The sequence below is a fragment of the Ctenopharyngodon idella genome, chromosome 8, assembly GCF_019924925.1.
Source record: "Ctenopharyngodon idella isolate HZGC_01 chromosome 8, HZGC01, whole genome shotgun sequence".
Lineage (NCBI taxonomy): Eukaryota > Metazoa > Chordata > Actinopteri > Cypriniformes > Xenocyprididae > Ctenopharyngodon > Ctenopharyngodon idella.
In genome coordinates, this window is record NC_067227.1 from 34,290 (window position 1) to 59,529 (window position 25,240).

A 25,240-nucleotide genomic window follows, 5' to 3' on the forward strand; every position below is an offset into this window, starting at 1 on the left:
ACACACTCCTCTGTTGGCTACTGATGTCACACTTTCATGTGCACACGCTCCATGAACTCTGGATCAAAGCCTGAGTCGACAGATGAAGACACACTCTTTTCACGGATTGGCATCATGGTACCACTAAAGCCTGATTGGGTTGGTTTGGTTTTGTCAACTCAAAACTGACCCCATAACCCTGAGTTTGTTTAACTAGCATCATGGTACGGGCCCCAGAGGCTTTCACTTGATGCCACGGACCTACATATATTTCCTTCCATTAGTGTACTGTAAATGTATAAACCTGAAGAGAAACATAATATATAACAAAGTAACTGTCATTAATCTCAAGATTACAGACCAGTTTGTAAAAAAAACAAAAAAAAACAAACAGAATTAAATAGTATGTATATGTTATAATAATTTGTTTTTATTCATTTATTTGCATGAATTTTTAAAGGGGACATATCATGAAAATCTGACTTTTTCCATGTTTAAGTGCTATAATTGGGTCCCCGGTGCATCTACCAACCCAGAAAACATGAAAAAGGAGAACCCAGTAACTTTGTTTTGTTAGGCCTTTCTCTGCAAACGTGAAAAAATGAGCCGCTCAGATTTCACTCTCTTTGTGACGTAGTAAGGGGATCTTATTATCAAATTACCGCCCCTTAATCTGCATGTTTCCACCCACGGCACCGCCATTTTGTTTTCACAAGCAAAAATGGTGTACCAGTTCTAACACCATGGTAAAAGTTCGAGCAAAACATGCTAAGTGTTCTGTCGTTGGCTGCAAGTTGACCCTGGCAAGCTCGATTGCTAAAAAAGGAGCGTTTCTGTCCGAGCAATATATTGGAAAAAATATTAGACCATTCACAGCATTTGATAGCAATCATAAACGTTAGCCTGGTGTGTATGGCTCTGTTTGGCAAACAGGTACACTGTATAGTGGGCGTCCATACGGGTTTTGCACAAAAGATTAACATGACGGCACATGCTAGTGGATGAGTTGAATCAACTCCACAGCAACTACATAAATTTATCCACTAACCATTCAAAAACGTCCAGTTTCCTTCTAAAAGTTGTAACTTCTTCCTGAGTCTCTCCATCAGTGTCGACTCCGGTTTGAACAATGTAAGGCTGAACACCGTTACTGACAATCCTCATTTTGGCTGCGTGAGATTCTCCAGCTTTGTTGTTGTTGAGCAACTGAAGCGCAAGCTGTTAATGCTCCGCCCTCTTCTGGAAAGGGGGCCGGGAGCAGCAGCTCATTTGCATTTAAAGGGACACACACAAAAACGGCGTGTTTTTGCTCACACCCAAATAGGGGCAAATTTGACAAGCTATAATAAATTATATGTGGGGTATTTTTAGCTGAAACTTCACAGACACATTCTGGGGACACCAGAGACTTATATTACATCTTGTGAAAAGGGGCATAATAGTTCCTCTTTAAAATTTCTCTCTGAACTTTTCCCTGGAGCCCGTGCAGTTTGAAAGCCTCAGTGAGTTGATGCATCTATACAGCAGATTTACTCACAAACACACTCTTTTCTCACTGCTTTGTGTATGTGTGCCCCTCTAATAACTGTGTCTTTGTATCTGGCATAGCATAATTTAAATGTGTGGAATTTGTGTCATAGTTGTGTGTGTGTGTGTGTGTGTGTGTGTGTGTGTGTCTGAACTGCTGAAACTTGTCTACATTTGCAATTAGCACTTTGTCTCTGAAGGTTGATTTTGGCATGTCAGATTTGAGATGACGAATGTTTCACACCCACCGAATGTCTTCATGCTCTTTTCTCAACATTCAGAGGATGATAATTATGGTGCATTATGATATCATATCATTATCATGCTCTTCCTCTCATCTGCCGGTGTTTTATTTAAACTAGGTGCCGTCGAGAAGCATTCAGAGAAGATAGCCTGGTTTTAAATAGAAAAGGGAACACAAGATGACTGTATAGTGCACAGTACAGTATGAAATCATGATAACCCTTATGAAAAATAAGTTTATTCAAGGGTGTTATTAGTATACTTCTTTTAAACTAAAAATAAGAAAGTATACATTCAGTCTACTTTTTATGTAAATATAGGCCTACTTAAATTGCACTTAAGTATACTTGACAGAAAAGTCTAAGCATATTTGGATTATACATGTACTCAATCATTGATCGAGATATACTTAAAAGTAATTAATTATTCTAAGTATACTTGGCTTGGCATGTTTTCACTGTTATACAGTAGGGGGCGCTATTACGCTTCTTCTAGTACAGAATCTCCATATCAAAACAGGTGAAGAAGCAGAAACAAGTGATAGAAGATTGCTTACACAAATGTAAAATAATGCAATCATCAAACATTAAACATCATAAAAACTGTCTAATGTTACTGAATGAAATGATGAACCCATGAAGAGGAAACGACTGTGAAGCTTTGGTGGACTCGATGGACTCGATCTACTCCATCTGTGTTTTGATCATTGTTCTGAATCCCATCTGGATCTGTCGTAGTCTTTGACAACAATGCAATGTTTCTTAGATTTTTGTTTACAATGTTGATTTTTTTTTATGAAACTTACCCACATTCATGTATTGAAAAAAAAGTATGCATGAAGCTAGAATAAAATGTTTGTAAAATGGAAAATTAAAGTACAGTTAAAGGTATATTTCAAGTATAAAAAATACCTAAAAAGGGACATAGTAGTATACTTAAAGTGCAAAAATAATATATAGTCTAAATAGTAAAGTGCAAGTATGATGTTATGTTCAACTTACAAGTATTTGCAGTATAAAACTACTAAACTAGTAGTTTACTGAGAGTATACTTCAAAGTGTACTTCATAAACAAAAATGTGCTACAAGTATTAAAATAGTAAACTACTAGTATACTTATAAGTTCACTTGTACTACAGATGCAGTACAAATGAGAAATGTGGTTGTGAACTAGTTGTGTACTTTAAATTTACTACTTTTACACTTATAGTACACTTAAACATACACTTTTATGTACTGAAAAGTGGGCCAATTTAGTCTCAAGCAGTATTGAAATAGTACTTAAAAGTTTATTACTAGTACATTGATATTAGTATACTTACTACATAAAATATACTTAAAATATACTTGAACATTACATAAGTATACTTCATGAAATGAACTTGATGTATACTTCTTTTTTGTAAGGGAAACTTTCCAATGTTGTGCTTAAATTTACATTTAATCATTTAACAGACGTTTTTATCTGAAGCGACTTACATATGAGGAGAATGACCTCATCATTCAGTGAGTGCTGTCCAGTTATCATCTTGGAAATAAAGCTACTTTTTTATTTAATCACTTTTAATTCAATCAGAGTAATGTTGTAATGCAGTTGTAACTCTTAGCAGTCCAAATGAGTCAAGAAAAAGATTAAACTCATTGGAAATGGAAGGTCAAGTTGAGTGTGTTGCATTGTGGGATACATTATCTCCTGAAGTGTATTCTGATTGTACATATTGGCAGATCCAGACACGGTTCACAGTAGATGTTGTATGCTGAGGTGTGTGTGTTAAACGCTTGTGTTTCTTCATCAGCTGTCTCTGCTGGCGAACCTGTCTGTGGCGAAACTGTGGTCACTGAAACTCCATGCTAATGAACCAGTTCACCACATCATGACCTTCGACCCCAGCGACAACAACTACCTGTATCTCATGACAGCACACCATGTGAGTACAAATCAAACTTTATACATATCATACACTACATACTTTTGATTTAAGGCCCTGATATACTCACCGCAACGTTCTGTTTCGTCCTTCCCTTCCCTTAGAAGTTTGAAACACCTTTGCATTGATATACTGTTACTTTAAGTTAGAGTTACAGCTTCAGTTTCTACTATAAAGCGTCTCTCCAGTGTGTTCATGTTTTCACTTGTGTCTGACCTCGACCGGCTGAACAGAAGAAATGAACCGGAGATTTACACCTTAAAGAAGGCGGAGCCTCAGACCTATTACATTATCACTACGGACCAATGGGAGTGAGAAGGTGTTTAACTGCCGGAGCGAAAGATCACTTTGACAAGCTGTTTCGAACTCCTGAAATGAGCTCAAAACAAACTTTGTTTGTCACAGCAGTTCGTTCTTCGATTTCACTTGAAGTATATCGGGGCTTTAAGTGTCTTAAGCACATCCTCAAACTCAATGACTGATATCAGCTTAAATCTGTTGAAAGTGTGTGTGAGCAATGCTGACCTTATCACAAAATTATTGCTCATCACTTTACAATAAGGTTTCATTTGTGAACATGATCTAAAGATAAACAATACTTCTACAGCATTTATTAAACTTAGCTGATGTTAATTTCAACATTTACTAATACATTTTTAAAATCCAAAGTTGTGTTCATTAGTTAATGCATCATGAACTAACATGAACAAACAATTAACAGCTATTAACTAACAAAGGTTAATAAATACTTGAACAAATGTATTGCTCATTCATAGTTTGTGTTAGTTAATGCATTAACTAATGTTAACAAATGAGACCTTATTATAAAGATCATTATATTTCAAAGATATTTTAAGCCATTTGTGTCATATATTTATGGAAGCTTGTTTCTGCCAATGAATAAAAAATAAAAAAGGTAATTGCAAAATTTTATCTCAAAATTCTGACTTTTTTCTCAAAATTTCAAATTTATATCTCGCAATTCTGACTTTTTATCTCACAATTCTGACTTTTTTTCTTGCAATTGCGAATTTATATCTTGCAATTCTGACTTTTCTCTCGTAGTTGCGAGTTTATATCTCAGAATTCTGACCTTTTTCTTGCAATTCTGACTTTCTCACAATTCTGGCTTTTTTCCTCGCAATTGTGAATTTATATCTCGCGATTCCGACTATTTCTCGCAATTCTGACTTTTTTTCGCAATTCTGGCTTTTTTTCCTCACAATTCTGACTTTTTCTCACAATTGCACATTTATATCTCACAATTTTGATTATTTTTTCGCAATTCAGACTTTTTTCTCGCAATTGTGAATTTATATCTTGCGATTCTGACTATTTCTCGCAATTCAGACTTTTTTCTCACAATTCGGACTTCTTTTCTCGCAATTTCGAGTTTATATCTCACAATTCTGACTTTTTTCTTGCAATTCTGACTTTTTATCTTGCAATTGCAAATTTATATCTCGCAATTCTGACTATTTCTCGCAATTCATTTTTTTTTCTCCTTGCAGTTCTGACTTTTTTTTCTCACAATTCTGACTTTTTTTGTAATTGTGAGATAAAAAGTCGCAATTATCTTTGAAATGGTTTTATTCTGTGGCGGAAACAAGCTTCCATATGTATTTGATTAAAATGGAGCTGCATTTAGCATGCACACACTGTCTTAATCGCATTCAGACATCAAGTCTATTTCTGGGAGAGGTGATGAGAGAGTGTTGTGTGAATAATCATTGATGGAGGCTGTGAAACTGAACATATGACTGAATGTTAGTTTGATACTCAAGTGTTCGCTCACATCTTGTGTGTGGTGTTAGTACGCATGTGTGTGATTTGTGTGTTTATTTGTGCAGCTCCTGCGTGTTGGTGTGGCGGCGTGTGGTCAGTACAACTCCTGCAGGGAATGTTTGAGCGCCAGTGATGCCTACTGCGGCTGGTGTACACTAGAGAAAAGGTAAACCTGCACTAAACTTCAGCGCTTGTCTCATTCTCTCTTCATTTACTCTGAAATCAGGGAGAAATGAAAGGCGCTTGAACTCCAAAATCTGAATGTTTGATAGGAATGTTGATGATGATTTTCCAGGATCACGTCTTAATTGACAAAAACACAATCAATGGCTTGAAATGTAACTCATGAGCCATATGAACTACATTTTTCATCATTTTAGAGCTTGCAAGCATCCGTCTCCATTCACTGTCTTTGTGTGGGGAAAAAACAGTTTTTTCAGTTGCACTTTATTGTGATGGTCTCCTTTAGACATTCTGTTGACTATACATAACGTTGCACCTACATTTCAACTAACTCTCGTTAGAGTATTAGTTGAGTATTGGTTGACTTTAAGGGTTTGGGTTATTAGAATAAGTTGACATGTAGTTGCAAAGTTACTTACAGTAAGTTCGCATGAAGTGTTCGCAGATTTTCTTTTGAGTTTCACAGCAGAAAGAGTCTCAGGGCTTTGGAGAACGAACCCTTTGATATTTAGTGACAAAAATACACGTGTGGAATTTGTCAAACTGCGTGTTTGAATGAGATTTCAGATGTTTTGGGCTGGATTTCCTGTAGAGTTTATCTTTATTCAAGGGTTTTCCTGAATGCTTGGAATTTGAAGCAGACGTCACTGGGTGAAGGAGTGCAGCTATTCTGTGCTTCACTCATCTTTAACATTTATCCAACTCATGATGATTGTTCTCATGATAGAAGCTCTTTCAGAGGGAAAATGTCAAACTGCACTGAGAGTCTTTTCATCCTGTGTGTGTGTGAGTGTGTGTGAGTGGGTGAGTGTGTGTGAGCGAGTGTGTGTGTGTGTGTTCAGTACATCCATTTAAAAAACCAAACGTAACTGGTCAGACTAAACGTTTTATCTGCACGTTTCTCTAAATTCATCACAGTCCCTCTAACCTGCTCTTATATCTTACCTTCAGAACATCTCTGTCTTTTCTCCAGATGAGGTTCTTGCTCTCAGCTCTGTATTTTATTGCTCATTACAGCAAACTAAAGAGACGTCCCTGATGTTTAGACTTTTTACTCCCTTATAGTCCACACACGTTTATGAATTACATTTTCTGAGCACAATGAATTCAGTTAATGCTGTTTTATGTTCATTCAGTGGGTCTTTAGATTAATGGACTTATTACTGGGATCAAAAGGGCTGTTCATTACAAGCCCACTTGACAAAAAAAAGTTTATTTAATTACATTTACATTTATGAATTTGGTAGATGCTTTTATCCAAAGTGTGTTTATATCTGTTCATGCTTTCTGTGGATATCGAACCATGACCTTGCCATTGCTATTTATGATTTATGGATTATAATTACAGACAGAGTATTAAATCTTTGGCTCAAGCAGCTTCATATGCTTATCAAACATTTTTTTTTCATTATTGTTAACTAAAGATTTAACGATATTCAAACCGAACCAAAAAACTGCAATACACCACCCAAAGTATGAACAGCAATACTCTTGTGGTGTACCGAAAGTGCCCCGTCCCCTGCTGCCCCGCCCAGCCCTGGCCCATTGGATCTACACAACGAATACAGCGTTGTAGCCTAACCACCATTAACCACCAGTAATCGCAATAAGCTCCACGTTTTGTTACTTTCGATAAGAAACAAAGTGACAAAATTCAAACAAAAAATGCCGTTTTGATGCTCTTTAATGTGGCGTGACAGATCACTGTATAGGCGCCTCATTTCAAATGGCAGCGTGGAGCGTAAGTGAACGCGATCATCTCTTCCTCTTTAATACTATAGTTAAAGAATAAACATGAATGAACATCTGAAGGTATGTTGAAAGATACAGTACAACTTACTGAAACATATAATATCTTGCGTAATTGCTCAATCAGTGTTTCAACGGTGGAAAGACGTCAATAAAACAGCTTGTAAACACTGTGTCACGTAGTATTTACCTCAAGGCGAGTCTACAGCTTGTTAGTTCGCCAGAGAAATGAACTCCTTTGCTAAATACATGCACTATATTAGCTTATATATTCATTATATTTTACTTCTATTGATTGTGATGTCTTGATTACACAGCCACTGTGTAAATGATTGTATTTCAAGAACGAATTGGAGTAAAAACATAATTTTATAATTAGATTTAGAAGTTAATGCAAAGGCTTATTACGGTGAGTTTCCCTTTATGTGCGCTGCAGGTGTTCGATTCAGAAGGACTGCTCCAGTGGGAATCTGAGCCGCTCGTGGATCAGCAGCACTGATGGCGTCCAGCAGTGTCCGTCCATGACCGTCACCCCCTCCGAGATCAGCCGCTCCGCACACATGAGGGTATTCTACATTAACACACACTCAAACAAATGCACTAAACTAGAGGGTCTCAGTACCAGCTCTATGAAATCAGGTAGATTCTAGTTTTCTACAATGTTCCCTGTTTCAGCGTTAAAGGGGACCTATAATGCCCAGAATGTGTCTGTGAAGTTTCAGCTAAAAATACCTCACAGATCATTTATTATAGCTTGTCAAATTTGCCCCTATTTGGGTGTGAGCAAAAACACACTGTTTTGTGTGTGTCCCTTTAAATGCAAATGAGCTGCTGCTCCCGGCCCCCTTTCCAGAAGAGGGCGGAGCTTTAACAGCTCATGCTTCGGTTGCTCAACAACAACAAAGCTGGAGAATCTCACGCAGCCAAAATGAGGATTGTCAGTAACGGTGTTCAGCCTTACATTGTTCAAACCGGAGTCGACACTGATGGAGAGACTCAGGAAGAAGTTACAACTTTTAGAATGAAACTGGACGTTTCTGAATGGTTAGTGGATAAATTTATGTAGTTGCTGTGGAGTTGATTCAACTCATCGAGTGATGTCACTAACCCGGGAAGAAGCTTGTTGTAGTCCTCCACCAGCTGTTTGTTGTAGTCCTTAAAAAGCGATTTCTGTAAAAGAAAATATCTCCCTTTGCATTGAACTTTGAGCGTCGTAACTTTGCAGATGTTGTTGTCAAAACTGCTAATAAACGAGATAATTAAAATAAACATGGAAGGAAAAGGAAAAAGTCCCAGACACATACTGTATACAAAGGAAAAAAAAACAAAAACAAATAAGCAATGTGCAAATTATTGAATTATCATTCATCACAACATATACAGAGCACGATCACTTTTCTAAAAACTTTCATTTAAATAATCATGCAACAATTGTTCTATAAAACATTATAATACATTTCCATTTAGCTTCGCTTTAATTATGAGACATAACTCCATGTTTCTCTGTTTCCATCATCACTCGATCTCATTTGAATGAGAGATGTCTCTTCATTTTTGTTGCACTTCAAAGCTTATTTTACACATTCATTTGCATGATAAAAAGTAATATAATTACCTCTAGTTTTTGAGCATGTTTGTGCAATGAACTGATTTGCATAATTCCTTGCAAGTGAAACAACAGAGTGTCGTACACTGAAAACAACTCGCATTTGAATCTTCAGTTATGAGGATGATTAATATTTGTACAAACAGACATTTTAGGACTATATTTAGTTCAGACTGTGGGCTGTTTTTCCCCACATAAACACTGGCAATAAGGTTCTGCTCCTAATGTGGCAGACTGGAAGATCTTGATGTAAAGGAGCTTCTCTCCTGGATGAATCTGATCCAGGGCTGGAGGAAATAACTCTTCAGCCCAAACAGGAAACAGGAAACAGGAAACAGGCACCATGTCAGGAAGTCTACCATCCTGACAACAATAGAGCTCAATGTGGCGTGTGATGGCAGAGATGAGCGTCTGAAAAGAGCCGGCTGGAATATTTCATCACCTCAGTTTCAGATTAAAACATGATCATAACTAGAGTCACTGTGTGTGTGTCACATTCAGAGACTCTAGTGGGGAGGAGGAAGTCTGTTGAAGAAACTTGTATTATTGAATGAATGTCATGAAGAATGGTTTGGGTCACATTTCACCCTCAAACCCAATTTTGCATTAACAAAATGAAACCAAATGATTTGTGTGTGTGTGTGTGTGTGTGTTCCTCTCAGAATGTGGGGATCCTGATCAACGGCAGTGTTCCGGATCTGCAGGGTCTGCGGGTGGAGTGTGATTTTGGGGTGGGAATCGCCACAAACGCCACCGTGCATCTGGACTACGGCACGACTCAGATCCAGACGTGTCCTCTCCCTCCGCCTCACATGTATCCCACAATCCCCTCCGGCAGAGGTGCATACACAAACACAGCAGCAGTAAACATATGTAGTAAATCCTTTTAGACCTTGTCTGATTCTTTGGCGAATACTTCTTTCTTACTTTTTATTGTTCTTATATGAATTAACCTGTCAAAGGCTTTTCAGTGCAAGGCGAGACAAAAGGCAGCCAGAAACACACAGTGTACTGAGGACTTTTTGAAGCTTTGCTTATTATACGTAGTTTAGCGTTATGATGCAGTTGAATGTGTCTCTGTTCAGATCACATCACTGTCCCCGTGGCGATCAAGGTTAATGGTGTTCCTGTGGTTTCTGGAGGTTTCATCATTTACGAGTGTGAACGAATGGGAGCGATCAACTTCACAAATGCGTGAGTAAACACACGTTCACACAAACACACACACACACACACACACATATACTAACACACACACAGGTTTGTTTTTGTGAATTGTGAGGACAATCCATAGACGTAATGGTTTTTATACTCTACAAACCGTATTTTCTATCGTCCTACACTACCCCTACCCCTAAACCTACCCATCACAGGAAATTGTGCACATTTTTACTTTCTCAAAAAAACTCATTCTGTATGATTTATAAGCCTTTTGAAAAATGGGGACATGGGGTAATGTCCTCATAAGTCACCCTCTCCTTGTAATACTTATGTCATACCCATGTCATTATACAAATTTGTGTCCTGATATGTCACAAAAACGCACACACACACACGTTCACATGCTCACAAACCCATCACAGGAAACATTCTGCATTTTTACATTTTTAATAAAACATTGTTTAGTATGTTTTTAAAGCTATTTTAAATATGAGGAAATATGAGGAAATGTGCTCATAAAACATATTTACGTCGTAATACCAGTGTAATACCCATGTCATTATACAAATTTGTGTTCTTATAAATCATGAAAACAAGCACACACACACACACACTCTCACACACACACACATATATATATATATACCGTCTTGCATCACATGACCCAGTGGCTGTAGTATTTCATTCAGCACAGTCTTCAACAGTGACTTTAGATGGAAACACAGTTTAAAGTGTTGATCTGCAGCATGACTGTCAGGTAGGTGTGAGTTCATTAACATGTGGCGTCTGTGAAGGTGATAATAAGCTCAGGGCCGCAGGAGACACAGTGCGGTGTATAACTTCACATCTAGAACAGTTTAAAACATTCACACCAGTGCACAACTCTATATATATTACTCTCTCAGACGGTGTAAGAACATGCAATCAGTGAGGACTGTAACGCGCGGTTGCAAAAAAAAGAAAAAAGAAAAGGGCTGCTCTAATGCAGCAGTTGCTTTTAATAAACGAAAACTCAAAGAAACAAAATACTCCGAATACTTAGACTCAATAAACTGGAACAGAACAACCGGTAAATCAGACGAGAAGAGACAAATGAACTGAACAAAACACAGGGCTTAAATACCAAAGCAAACTATCGACATGAACATCAGATGCTACAACTCAAACACAGGAAGCTGAACTAAAACATGTGCAAAGCCCACCCAAAACAGACACAGATAACCTGTTACGAAGACAGATTCTCCACTAATAGCCATGTAACAGTTGTGAAGCAGTGCTCTCGTTTACACCTCAGACTGTCTCGAGTACATGAATGGCTGACAGTAACAAGATATTAGCTCTGAAATGAAATGCTCTGGTCATATTTCACCACTAAATCAAAAGAAAAAAACATTATTTTACAAACTCATATAATAAGTCAATTATAAACCATAGGTTTCATTTTTCTTTATGCAAAACATGATTTAAGGTGTTTTTAACAGAAAGAAAGAAAGACTTGATGGCAAACAGTGAGAGAAGAATCTGTTTGTGATAAGACTATTTTAGATGATGTCTGGTTACTCTCACACACTCACACACACTGAACGAGCCTCACAATCAGAAGTTACTCACTCCATCTGTCACACTGCAGTGACTCTAACACACACTAGTGCTGGATCTTATCTTAAACAAACACACACGGCCTCTCTCTGTGTGAGATAGCGTCGTAATGAATGCTGGGCTAATTGTGTTTGTGTGGATGAAAGAGCCTCTCCACCTCCTGCAGACACACTTCACTGCTTCAAGTCAAGTCAGCTTTATTTCTATAGCACTTTACACAACACAGGTTGTTAGTAACAGAGAATAACAGAATCACTGATGAAAACTTCAAACTTCAAACTTAAAATATGATACAAATTCAGGTTCTGCTGTAAAACAGCTCTAGTGTCATTATTCAGATCAGTTTAGTTCAATAACATTGTAAAGTTTATCAGTTATGAAACAAAGTTGATCCAGCTATAAAGCAGCTCTACAGAAGACAATAGTCTAATGTTTCACACAATAAAGCAGCTGTATTCACTTTCTGATCACTTAAGCTTGTGATCTCTTAAAGTGTTAGCTCACCCAAAAATGAAAATTCAGTCATTATTTACTCACCCTCATGGTGTTCCACACCCGTAAGACCTTCGTTCATCTTCACAACACAAATTAAGATATTTTTGATGAAATCCGATGGCTCACTGAGGCCTCCAATGACAGCAAGACAGTTTCAGATGCCCAGAAAGCTACTAAAAACATATTTAAAACAGTTCATGTGACTACAGTGGTTCAACCTTAATATTATAAAGTGACAAGAATACTTTTTGTGTGCCAAAAAAAATAAAAAAAATAATGACTTTATTTAACAATATCTAGTGATGGGCCGATTTCAAAACACTGCTTCATGAAGCTTTGAAGCTTTACGAATCTTTTGTTTTGAATCAGTGGTTCGGAGCACCAAAGTCACGTGATTTCAGTAAACGAGGCTTCATTATGTCATAAGTGTTTCGAAATTTCAATGGTTCATCACTGGGGGGCGTGACTTTGGCAGTTTGATATGCGTTTCGAACCACTGATTCGAAACAAAAGAATAAAGTCGCTATTTTGTTTTTTTGGTGCACAAAAAGTATTCTCATGGCTTTATAACATTAAGGTTGAACCACTGTAGTCACATGAACTGTTTTAAATACGTCTTTAGTAGCTTTCTGGGTGTTTGAAAGTGTAAATTATCTTGCTGTCAATAGAGGCCTCACTGAGCCATCAGATTTTATCAAAAATATCTTCATTTGTGTTCTGAAGATGAATGAAGGTCTTACGGGTGTGGAACGACATGAGGGTTAAAAATTATGTTTCAATAAGCCTGCAATAAGCCGTCTTCTTGTGAGCATGTAGACAGGGTCATTAATACATGTCGGCTATTTCATATAAATTCATACAATCTGACTAGTTTGAAAGTATGATTTGCAGGTAGAACATCACCATGAAGCTCTGTCTCTAACCCTCCGTGAGCACAGCGTATGAATTCATACCAATTCACCAGCAAATCACCTGATTGTAAAATGCTTCTGAATGGTTATGAGAATGTGTCTGTGTGTGTTATAACGGTGCCGGATGTGTGTGTTCGTGTAGGTGCACGAGCTGTTTGAGTGCTGGGTGGCGCTGTTACTGGGACCCGCAGCTCAACTTGTGTGTTTCCAGCAAAAACAACACACAGCGTGTTCTTCTGGAGGTGAGAAACGTCACTTCAACACACAATTTAATTTAATTCTTTAATTATTTTGAATTCACAATCACATACAGTGGCATTTCTCTTTAAATGCTCAGCATTTTCACTGTGAAACATGTTAGTTTGTAACCTTAAAATGAGCTTTATGGTAACAACTGCACAATTTTAATGGTTATAGTGTACATATCTCGAGGTAAGGCCAAAAAAAAGCAATATAGACTGATTCTGTTCCAGACCCCATACACAGCAATGTGTCCTCAGCACAGAGGGCAATCCCAGGATGCATTGCAACAAGCTGAATTAAGATAAAACTAAAACATTTTGCCAATATTTAATTTGGTTTGCTTACTCTAAATAATAAAACAAACTTTGTAAGACCTTAATGTTTATTGTGATGCATTATATATTCTGCTATGTACTAAAAATACACCAGAAAATGAATCAAACCCACAATAATTTCTGCAGTCAGTAAGGCTAGCCAGTGTGTTTCTCAAGATGGCCTTTAAATACTGCTGGGAAATATGTGGCAATTTAAGACACTTGGGATTTGTTGTCTTTTTCTCATATGCTAAAGCTCTTATTTTCCATAAAAACAATCTGAAGGGCAGAATGTGGTCTGATTGCACTTGTATAGTCATAAATAACTGATGTTTGCATTTTCAATGTCACCACCCTTCATCTGGTGTTGACATGATCCCTCACACACACACACACACACACACACACGGGAGATTGCTTGCATTCATAGTTCCTATTCAGTCAGTCATGTCCAAAGTTACATTGATACTGACGTATTGGGGTCTCACTTGGGAGCCCCAATCTCCTCTGAGTAGTAACAAACAGCCCAATGAATACTGGCGAGTGAGATCTGCGTCTCTGTTCCCTCCTTCAGGGAACGAGGGTTACGTCAGTAACCGGGACGTTCTCTAAACATCTCATTTTTTTCTCACCTCCTGTTTCTCTCCCAGAATTCCTCATCCTGTCCCAGTATGGAGGCCCATGACGTTCCTCCGTTGCCCACTGGAAGCACTCATGTTTTCACCCTGGACCTGAAGAACGTACAACATGTAGGACTCTGCCGTTTGTACACATATATGACCCATAAACACACACAAATGCACACAACACAGATCTGGATCATTGGTCTGCAGACAGGGTTCCAGTCTCAGGACTGATGGGCTTTGGTTCGCATGCCTCACAGCTCTTTTTGCGCTGTTCTTTGTGACTGTAAACAGAGATAATGACGCTAGAAGAACCTAAAAGGATGCCCTTTCTGAAGGCTGGAATACATTAGTGTTGAAATCTGAACAGAATCAGTTTCTGAACTCCCTGAAAGGCCTCCATTGTAGTCTTGAGTTTTCTTCACAATATTCCTCATTTAAATAATTCATACGCAGAATAAAGGGGCGGGGCCTGGTTGAGTTATTTACTAGTGTGTTGAAACTGGCGGTTATGGTAAGGGGCGGGACATTTCCCAAACACCAATCACAACACACTGCTCCAGCCGACCAATCAGAGCACGTTGTGCTTTCCAGAAGGAGGGGCTTCATAGAGACAGGAACTAAACAGAGCGTTACTGACAGACTGGGAAGAGAGGAGCTGCAACAATGGAGAATATGAGGAAAATAATCAACATTCAAGCAGGAAAACCTGTTCTAGCAGAGCCCAAAAAAAACTTTGAAAAAGGGCATAATAGGTCCTCTTTAAGACAGCAGCAACACTTTGACTCAGTTTGACACATTGACTCAAATCCTCTTACAGTAGAAATGCTTTATATTGCACCATAGACTTCCATTCTAAGTCCATTACAGTCTGACCACTTTTTACTGATTCTTACAAAGTACATTATTTTCTGTGGTAACTTTGAGTTTCTTTCATTTGTTGAATGCAAGAGGACACAGAATTAGTAAGATTTGCTGTTTTGCAAACTGGAGTGTGACAGTTACTTTTCACAAACGGAGACGAGAAAAAGCAACAGCCATTAAACATTCACAAATCGACAAGTCAAAAAACACTAACAGCAAACCAAAGCCTTTGATCAAGCTAACTAAACTACAACCCGAATTCCGGAAATGTTGGGACGTTTTTTAAATTTGAATAAAATTAAAACTAAAAGACTTGCAAATCACATGAGCCAATATTTTATTCACAATAGAACATAGATAACATTACAAATGTTTAAACTGAGAAATTTTACACTTTTATCCACTAAATGAGCTCATTTCAAATTTGATGCCTGCTACAGGTCTCAAAAAAGTTGGCCCAGGGGCTACAAATGACTGAAAAAGCAAGAAATTAAAAAAAAAAATCAGCTGGGAGAACATCTAGCAACTAATCAAGTTAATTGATATCAGGTCTGTAACATGATTAGCTATAAAAGGGATGTCTTAGAGAGGCTCTCAGAAATAAAGAAGCTGTGAAAGAGTGTGTAAAAAGATTGTGGAATACTTTAAAAACAATGTTTCTCAACGTCAAATTGCAAAGGCTTTGCAAATCTCATTATCTACGGTGCATAACATCATCAAAAGATTCAGAGAAACTGGAGAAATCTCTGTGCGTAAGGGACAAGGCCAAAGACCTTTAATGGATGCCCGTGGTCTTCGGGCCCTCAGACGATACTGCATCACTCATCGGCATGATTGTGTCAATGACATTACTAAATGGGCCCAGGAATACTTCCAGAAACCACTGTCGGTAAACACAATCCGCCGTGCCATCTGCAGATGCCAACTAAAGCTCTATCATGCAAAAAGGAAGCCACATGTGAACATGGTCCAGAAGCGCCGTCGTGTCCTGTTTGGCCAAGGCTCATTTAAAATGGACTGTTTCAAAGTGGAAAAGTGTTCTATGGTCAAACGAATCCAAATTTGACATTCTTGTTGTAAATCAGGGACGCTGTGTCCTCCGGGCTAAAGAGAAGGAGACCATCCAGCGTGTTATCAGCGTTCAGTTCAAAAGCCAGCATCTCTGATGGTATGGGGGTGCATAAGTGCATACGGTATGGGCAGCTTGCATGTTTTGAAATGCACTATGAATGCTGAAAGGTATATAAAGGTTTTAGAGCAACATATGCTCCCCTCCAGACAACGTCTATTTCAGGGAAGGCCTTGTGTATTTCAGCAGGACAATGCAAAACCACATACTGCAGCTATCACAACAGCATGGCTTCGTCGTAGAAGAGTCCGGGTGCTGAATTGGCCTGCCTGCAGTCCAGATCTTTCACCTATAGAGAACTTTTGGCGCATCATTAAATGAAAAATACGTCAAAGACGACCACGAACTCTTCAGCAGCTGGAAACCTAGATATCAGGCAAGAATGGGACCAAATTCCAACACCAAAACTCCAGAAACTCATAACCTCGATGCCCAGACGTCTTCAAACTGTTTTAAAAAGAAGAGGAGATGCTCCACCTCTATAAACATGCCTCCAAAATTCGGGTTGTAACACAACAGGTCCTAAGATCTGTTTCATAGAGTCTTGAAGCACATTAATCAGCACTCCATGTGCGATGCGATGCATTCTCACACAAATGCATACAATGCTCCTTCTGCTGTATTAATTTGGATAATGATGGCCTCACAACGTCTTCTCTCTGTGTGGGTCTGGATTATGACTTCCAGATGAGCTCTTGCTTCACACATGTGCAGATGTATGAAGTAAGCATGCTCATGAGATGTGTGTACAGCTATTCACCATGATGTTTGTGTGCTTTCTGTGGCTGTTCATGTCATGGACATTCATTAGTTGAGAGTGTGGGAATAATTTTTGAACCCTATTTATATTAGGTGTCTTTAAGTACTATATACTTAAATAATTGTTAGGATGTACTTATTGTGTTGATGTTGCATTGCAAAACACTTGTGCTGCTATTGAGGTGGATATGGGTAAGGATAGGACAGGTTTGGTGGTATGTGTAGGTTTAAGGGTTGGTAAAGGGGTCAACTGTGTGATTACAACTGTAATTACGTGCAGGGTTTTTTTAAAATATAAGTACAATGTAAAAATGTGTATGTACACAATAAGTGCATTGTATTAAATGATTCATTTAAATGTTAGTACATAGTAGTTAAAGACACTTTACATAAAGTTGGACCCAACAAGGATTTTATGAGCTACATACTGGCAATAGCAGAAGTCTGACTCACTAAACGAAACACTTTGCGTGTCGTTTGTATGGCATTCCTGAGAGCAGCTGAGGACATGGGAATCACTGGATATCAGAGACAGTTAGTCATCAGTCTGATGGTCTTGTGATGTTGTGTGAACATGCCTTCATGACTCTGATGTGATTGGTCACAGCTGTGGTCCTCATGCTTTGTGTGTGTGTAGGGCACCGCGCTGGACTGTGACTTTGGCGATGGGCAGCTGTACAGTGCGCAGTGGCTGGACGGGTCGTCAGTGAACTGCAGTGGAGTGACCGTAAGTTCATCCGATTGCAACACTTACTGCAGCTGTCAGTGAGAGTGGTAACATGTTTGATTCAAATGCAGTCACAGTGGACTGCAAAATCACATACATGTCTGACTGACACAGTCACGGAATAAAAAAATAAAAAAGGCAATTGTGACTTTTTATCTCACAATTCTGAGAAGAAAAAAAAAAATGAATTACAGGCTAAAAGCTCAGAACTGCGAGAAATAAAGTCAGAATTGATAGATATAAACTCGCAATTTTGAGAAAAAAAAGTCAGAATTATGAGATAAAAAGTTGCAATTACCTTTTTAATTTTTTTATTCTTTGGCGGAAACAAGCTTCCATGTTTGTAACTGAAACTCAGAACTTTGATTTTTACAGATGAATAAATGTGTTTAATATGTTTGTGCAGCTAAAAACTACAATGTGGAGCAAGATATTCCATCTGAACCTGTGGAGAAGAGAAACCAACACATATATAGACAATCCAAAGCCAATATCAGGTATCAGCACGCTCACACACACACACACACACACACACACACACGAATAACAGACGTTTCACTGGTGTTCTTAAGGAAATGTATGAAATCCAGCAGAAGCGCGTGTTCACAGTTGTGCTGAGCATGTGTCTCGTCACCATCAGACTGTCTGTTCACTCTCACTGACTCATCAGAGCACACACACACACACACACACACACACACAGACACACATGTTGGGTTTCCATGTTTTATGGGTAATTTCCATAGGCATAATGGTTTTTATACTGTACAAACTGTATATTTTATCCCCTAATCTTAACCCTACCCCTAAACACAACTCTCACAGAAAATGTCTCTCAGGTTCCCTGAGAAGGAGAATGAGATGCTGTGTCTTGGTGTTGAATGCCATCAGCATTCGGTGTCTGAAACATGTGTAAACACGCCAATATTCATTGGCACACAGCAGTCCATGATGTCACATGTGGAGCGCTCATGAGTATAAAAGTGCGCCTGACTAACACGTCATTAACACTTTTGTCAGAAGGAGATGGCATTGCAACAAGATGCAGCATCTCGTTCCTCTTCTCAGGGAACCAGGTTTCATGCGCCACCTGAGACATTCCCTTTCAAAGTGGAACTTCAATGCTGCATCTTCGCTATTGGGAACCAAACCAGCTACACAGTGCTGAAGGAATGCCTGCCTCACTGAGCTGTGATTATGCATACACAAAGCACTAAATGACTCCATAGGACTAAGCAGAAATCAAAAGCGCGTCAACCCCAAGGGCGCATCCTATGTGACTTGCATGGTGGCACTATTCCCTAAGGCCAGAGTGCACAGATGCTTGGTCAAACCCTACGTCCTCTCTCTGCGGGACAGGCCTCAGCCCCAAGAGCAGAGCTGCAGGGGAATACACAACATAGCCTCGACTATACTCTGGTATGCATCACTAGTGCCTCAGCAATTACTTGTTAGGGAGCAGTCTACCAAAGAGAGCATGCAAGATCCTAAAACCTCAACACTCATTACTTTCAGATGGAAATATTGAGAAAGGCCCCGGTTTTTGACTCATTTGACTAAGATGCAGTCTATCAATAATAATTGGGAAGAGTGGCCTACTCTATTCTGCTTTACCAAGCTCATACCCTGTCTTGAGTAAAGGCACTCTCCAAGACCTGCTATAGGTAGTGAATTGAAATGCTACACTATAGTATATGAGAGATAATGAGGCCTAGAAAAGCAACCCATCCTAAAGGGAGTGCATATCCCTGCTTCAAGCCCTTCACAGTTGGGGAGGGAGGTAAATGAAATAGACGGATGCTTTTGTGAACTGCCCACCTTAATACCACCTCCCCTTCCTCAACCCTAAGGAAGTATCTGTCTAAAGCAGGGGTGGCGAACTCTGGTCCTGTAGAGCCACAGTCCTGCAGAGTTTAGCTCAACCCTGATAAAATATCACCTGCCTGTAGCTTCCTAGTAACACTTCAGACCTTGATTAGCTTGTTCAGGTGTGTTTGATTAGGGTTAAAGCAAAACTCTGCAGGTCTGTGGCTCTCTACGACCAACATTCGCCACCCCAGCTCTAGAGAGAGGTGTTAAGTCCTACTTAAGGGCAATTAAGAATTGGAGAGGGCAGTAAATAAGAGCATGGGATGCATTGCGTACTGCCCATCATAACTCCTGTTTGCCAAGCAACCAACCACAGGGGAGCATACAATTCTACTTTAGACCCTACCATAGGGGAGACCGAGAAAGAGAGAATGGGATGCTTTACCATCCTAACTCTTATACGTTAGCTCTAACCCTGGATAAAGATACTTTCAGGAGATCAAAACGGAGAAAAAGAGAGATGCCAAAGGCAATATACCTTGTTTCACAGCCACTGACAAACACCACTCCCACCTTGGGGGTCAGGTGGAGGAGGCAGGATGTCCTCAGACATACTCCCGTCCTCCAACCTTTTCTTTGCCAAAAACACAAATGCGCCGCCATGCATAAAATTGTCAGGCACTGCTCTTTGTGCTTAATATGAAACAGGCAACAGAGAGAGCAGTTTCCAAATTCTGTTTTTTCTTTTAAACAAAAACCTGCTTCATCCCTGTGTCAACTTGTAAACGGTTGTTAAGCTGCCACGAGCCAACAAGGGAGTGTCAATCTTTTCAAAACCTCCCTCAGGAGGGGACCACAACTCACGATGTAGGACTACATCCTATCCATCTGCCCAACCTCGTGTAAAGCCTCTCAGTCAGTATGCGGGGGTGATCTGTTCTTTTTTTTTTTCTTCCAGCGGTCTTGTTTTCTCTCTGATCACGTTTGATCAATCACCTCCCTGAGGTCATGCCTCCTTCTCCTGGCATCACGTGAGTAGAGCACGAGTGGCCACGTTTGCCTTCTGACCCTGTCTCCAGTTATCTGTTGATGGTTCAGGAGGATTGGAGGTTGAGGGAAGCGGATTGGATCAGTGCAGGATGTATCTCCTGAATGCCGCCAACTGCGCCTTTCCCACAACCGTTTCAAATTCCTGAGGGCAAAATCAGAGCATCAAGAAGGAAAGTTTTCTCCCTATCTTTGATGTCCGAGAAATTCAACCACAGATGCCTCTCCTTAACCACCATAGCTGCCAACGAATGACCGAAAGTGGTGGACATCTGTTTGGTGGCAAGGAGGGCCAGGTCTATGTTGTGGCACAATTCAGCGACCGCTTCAGGAAAGAATCCCTGCCCCTGCCCCAAAACAGCCATTGTGTGCACCACTAGCCTGTCCTACTGCTGCATACACCTTGCCAATCATCCGCAAGTAGGTGTGTAATGGCTTAGACAGCAATATCGGAGCCTTCAAAGAGGATGCCTCAGAGATAGCTAGCCAGTGTTTCTTCTACATGGGACATCTTCAAATATCCCCACTCATACAATCCCTCTACATTCGCATAATTTGAATGTGGGAAAGGAAAGTTTCAGGCTTAATATGGCTTCTTACAGGACCTCTCCACCTCGGTGTGAAGATCCAGGAGAAACAGAAGGCTTATGGGGTTGGGACTATCATGGACCGCCAGAAATCGCTTGTTGAGTTTGCCACGACTTCCTGTTTCTCATGAAACTAGGTTAAGTTAAACCTGGCTATGGTGTGGGCCATTACATCCAATAATTCCCCATATGCGGGGCTGATGGAAGGAGAGGGCTCAAATGATTCTCTCTCTTTGCCATCTCCAACAATGTCAAGCTCCTCAGAAAGGGCTTCTGGATCCAGCCTATCGCCCAAGCTGGTACAAGAGGATTGAGAAACTTGTATGGATACAAATTTGTCCCTGTAATATTGTGGTTTTGACATGAACTTCTTTTTAATCAACATCAAGATCTTAAAACAAGTGAGCTCACAATTATTTTTAAGTTAATGAATGAATGTATGAGGGAAAGTGTAGATTTTAGGTGCTGATTTTAGATTTTAGGTAGTTTTTCCACCATTTTAATCACCTTTTTCTTCACTGGTTGTCTTGAATGGTCCTGCAGGTGTGACAAATGAATGAGCTCATAAACAGTACAGAAGAATTGTGTTCAAAGAGAAATTACAGCATGTCCAGGTTGTGTTCACATATGATGTTTTAGAGCACACTGGTCATTTCCCATATCAGTAACACTGTTCACCGTTGTGCGCTGTAGTTTGATTATGCTGTCATGTGCTCATACAAACAACATTTTCACAAGGGCTTCAGTGGACAGATTTTGAATGTGTTAATGTGTGTGCAGTTGAGGTGTACAGCTGTGGTGCGGGGGACAGTGACTGCTCTCAGTGTCGGGGCCGTGAGATGCAGGGTCACATGTGCGTCTGGTGCCAGAACGACTGTCGTCAGCAAGACCAGTGCCAGGACGTCACTGCACACTGCCCAAATCCTCAGATCCAGAAGGTGAGACTGACACAAACACACAATAACAAAGACATAGCAAAGAAAAATCATAAGTGAGATCATGAACAGCAGTGAGGATGGATGGAGAATTCAAGAGATGAAAATCCAGTCAATATTTACTCAGCCTGCCGTTGAAGCTGTATGACCTTCTTTCGTTTTCTGGGCAAGAAACAAAACATAATTTAATATTTGAGCAAAAAACGAAGGCCATATGGCTTAAGAGCAACAGCAGTTTGAGTAAATAAAGACTGAACTAAACTATTCCTTAAGGTTTCAGAAAAAGCTTCAACAATGTCTGAATTCTGCTCAGATTTGTCTAAAGTCTGCCAGCTCAATATGAACTTGTGAAACCAAAAACTTCAGTGCTTAAGGACTATAAATTGCTGTCTCATGTGACGCAGGTCACACGGTCAAGTTTAGTCATATTTTTTTTAGGTTGGTGAGTTGTGACACACACATCAAATGTGCAGTTATAAGTTGCCAGTGTAAACCACTAGTCTTTCATTCTATTGTTCTATAACCATCTGACACATTAGAATCAACAGAGGGATTGGTTCGGGTTCGCAGAGACATAAACAAACATGATTTAACAGCACAGTATATTACGCCATAGTGCTTCTGACCCACATTCCCTGAACAATTCATCATGACACAGAGATGAGACAGAGATACTGCTGATCCACACTGAATGAGGTCAGAAAGTGCTTGGAAACAGACGGGAGAAAAGAGAAGCAATAGAGTGACTGTGCTTGTGTTGCAAGAATCCTCAGATGTAGAGCAAAGGTTCAGTACGGATTCACTGCACAAACACTCATCTGACTCTTTCATCTTTCATTTTACCATAACCATTTGCAGCTGATCTAAAATGATGTTCATTTTGTTAGATGTCAGCTAGGTATTAATGCTACCCGACTGTGACAGTTATCACTAACTTTCTGCAGTTTTTATGTTTAACCTGTTTACAAAGTCTGACCATAATAAGCAGTTAACATGCTTATCATACATAACAATGTAATAAGAGAAGTGTTTATATAAACCAAAATTAGTGAGTGAATGAATTTCGATTAGGCCCTGTCCCAAATGCCGTACTAGATGTCATTTCAGGTTTCACAAGACAAAATTAATTTTGAGAAAATGAAATGCTGGATTTCATGACAAAACACTGTTACGCTTGAATGCGTTTTGTACAGCCATTGCATTTCATTGTAAATTCATCACATCATTTTGTGCACAAAATTCTAAACCAAAAACAACGAATGAAAGTTAGTTTAATTTCGTGGACATTCTGTGAATGCATTTTTCATTTTGTGGATAACTATGGAAGCTTGTTTCCAAAACAGAATAAAATAAAAGGTAAAAGGTTAATATCACACAATTTATACTTTATAACTCATAATTTTATTTTACAACCCGAATTCCGGAAAAGGTGGGATGTTTTTTACATTTGAATAAAATGAAAACTAAAAGACTTTCAAATCACATGAACCAATATTTTATTCACAATAGAACATAGATAACATAACAAATGTTTAAACTGAGAAAGTTTATACTTTTATCCACTAAATGAGCTCATTTCAATTTTGATGCCTGCTACAGGTCTCAAAAAAGTTGAAAAGATTCAGCTGGGAGAACATCTAGCAACTAATTAAGTTAATTGATATCAGGTCTGTAACATGATTAGCTATAAAAGGGATGTCTTAGAGAGGCAGAGTCTCTCAGAAGTAAAGATGGGCAGAGCTGTTAAAGAGTGTGTAAAAAGATTGTGGAATACTTTAAAAACAATGTTCCTCAACGTCAAATTGCAAAGGCTTTACAAATCTCATCATCTACGGTGCATAACATCATCAAAAGATTCAGAGAAACTGGAGAAATCTCTGTGCGTAAGGGACAAGGCCGAAGACCTTTATTGGATGCCCGTGGTCTTCGGGCCCTCAGATGACACTGCATCACTCATCGGCATGATTGTGTCAATGACATTACTAAATGGGCCCAGGAATACTTCCAGAAACCACTGTCGGTAAACACAATCCGCCGTGCCATCTGCAGATGCCAACTAAAGCTCTATCATGCAAAAAGGAAGCCATATGTGAACATGGTCCAGAAGCGCGTCGTGTCCTGTGGGCCAAGGCTCATTTAAAATGGACTGTTTCAAAGTGGAAAAGTGTTCTATGGTCAGACGAGTCCAAATTTGACATTCTTGTTGGAAATCACGGACGCTGTGTCCTCCGGGCTAAAGAGGAGGGAGACCATCCAGCGTGTTATCAGCATTCAGTTCAAAAGCCAGCATCTCTGATGGTATGGGGGTGCATAAGTGCATACGGTATGGGCAGCTTGCATGTTTTAGAAGGCACTATGAATGCTGAAAGGTATATAGAGGTTTTAGAGCAACATATGCTCCCCTCCAGACGACGTCTATTTCAGGGAAGGCCTTGTGTATTTCAGCAGGACAATGCAAAACTACATACTGCAGCTATTACAACAGAGTCCGGGTGCTGAATTGGCCTGCCTGCAGTCCAGATCTTTCACCTATAGAGAACATTTGGCGCATTATTAAATGAAAAATACGTCAAAGATGACCACAAACTCTTCAGCAGCTGGAAACCTAAATATCAGGCAAGAATGGGACCAAATTCCAACACCAAAACTCCAGAAACTCAAAACCTCGATGCCCAGACGTCTTCACATTGTTTTGAAAAGAAGAGGAGATGCTACACCATGGTAAACATGCCTCCGTCCCAACTATTTTGAGACCTGTAGCAGGCATCAAATTTTTGTGCATAAAACTGTAAAATTTCTCAGTTTAAACATTTGTTATGTTATCTATGTTCTATTGTGGATACAATATTGGCTCATGTGATTTGAAAGTCTATTAGTTTTCATTTTGTTCAAATTTAAAAAATGTTTTAATATTTATATATAGATATTTCAGTCGGAATTGCCAGTTATAAACTCTGAATTGCAAGATATAAAGTCAAAATTGGCAAGAAATAACAGAAAACACCTTTCGTGGTCAAAATTCACCCAGCAACATGAGA

The 25,240-nt window shown here is 39.3% G+C and overlaps 1 protein-coding gene across 1 annotated transcript in view; it reads left to right on the forward strand.

The window, feature by feature from the left end:
• Positions 1–25,240, forward strand: part of plxnd1 (plexin D1) — a 72,908-nt gene that overhangs the window by 9,392 nt on the left and 38,276 nt on the right. Inside the window, exons 3-12 of the mRNA XM_051902382.1 lie at positions 3,545–3,676; positions 5,527–5,627; positions 7,830–7,959; positions 9,662–9,839; positions 10,085–10,193; positions 13,308–13,407; positions 14,373–14,471; positions 17,735–17,824; positions 18,231–18,321; positions 22,048–22,205. Of these exons, the coding sequence (XP_051758342.1) occupies positions 3,545–3,676; positions 5,527–5,627; positions 7,830–7,959; positions 9,662–9,839; positions 10,085–10,193; positions 13,308–13,407; positions 14,373–14,471; positions 17,735–17,824; positions 18,231–18,321; positions 22,048–22,205 (1,188 nt within the window). The remainder of the gene's footprint in view (positions 1–3,544; positions 3,677–5,526; positions 5,628–7,829; positions 7,960–9,661; positions 9,840–10,084; positions 10,194–13,307; positions 13,408–14,372; positions 14,472–17,734; positions 17,825–18,230; positions 18,322–22,047; positions 22,206–25,240) is intronic.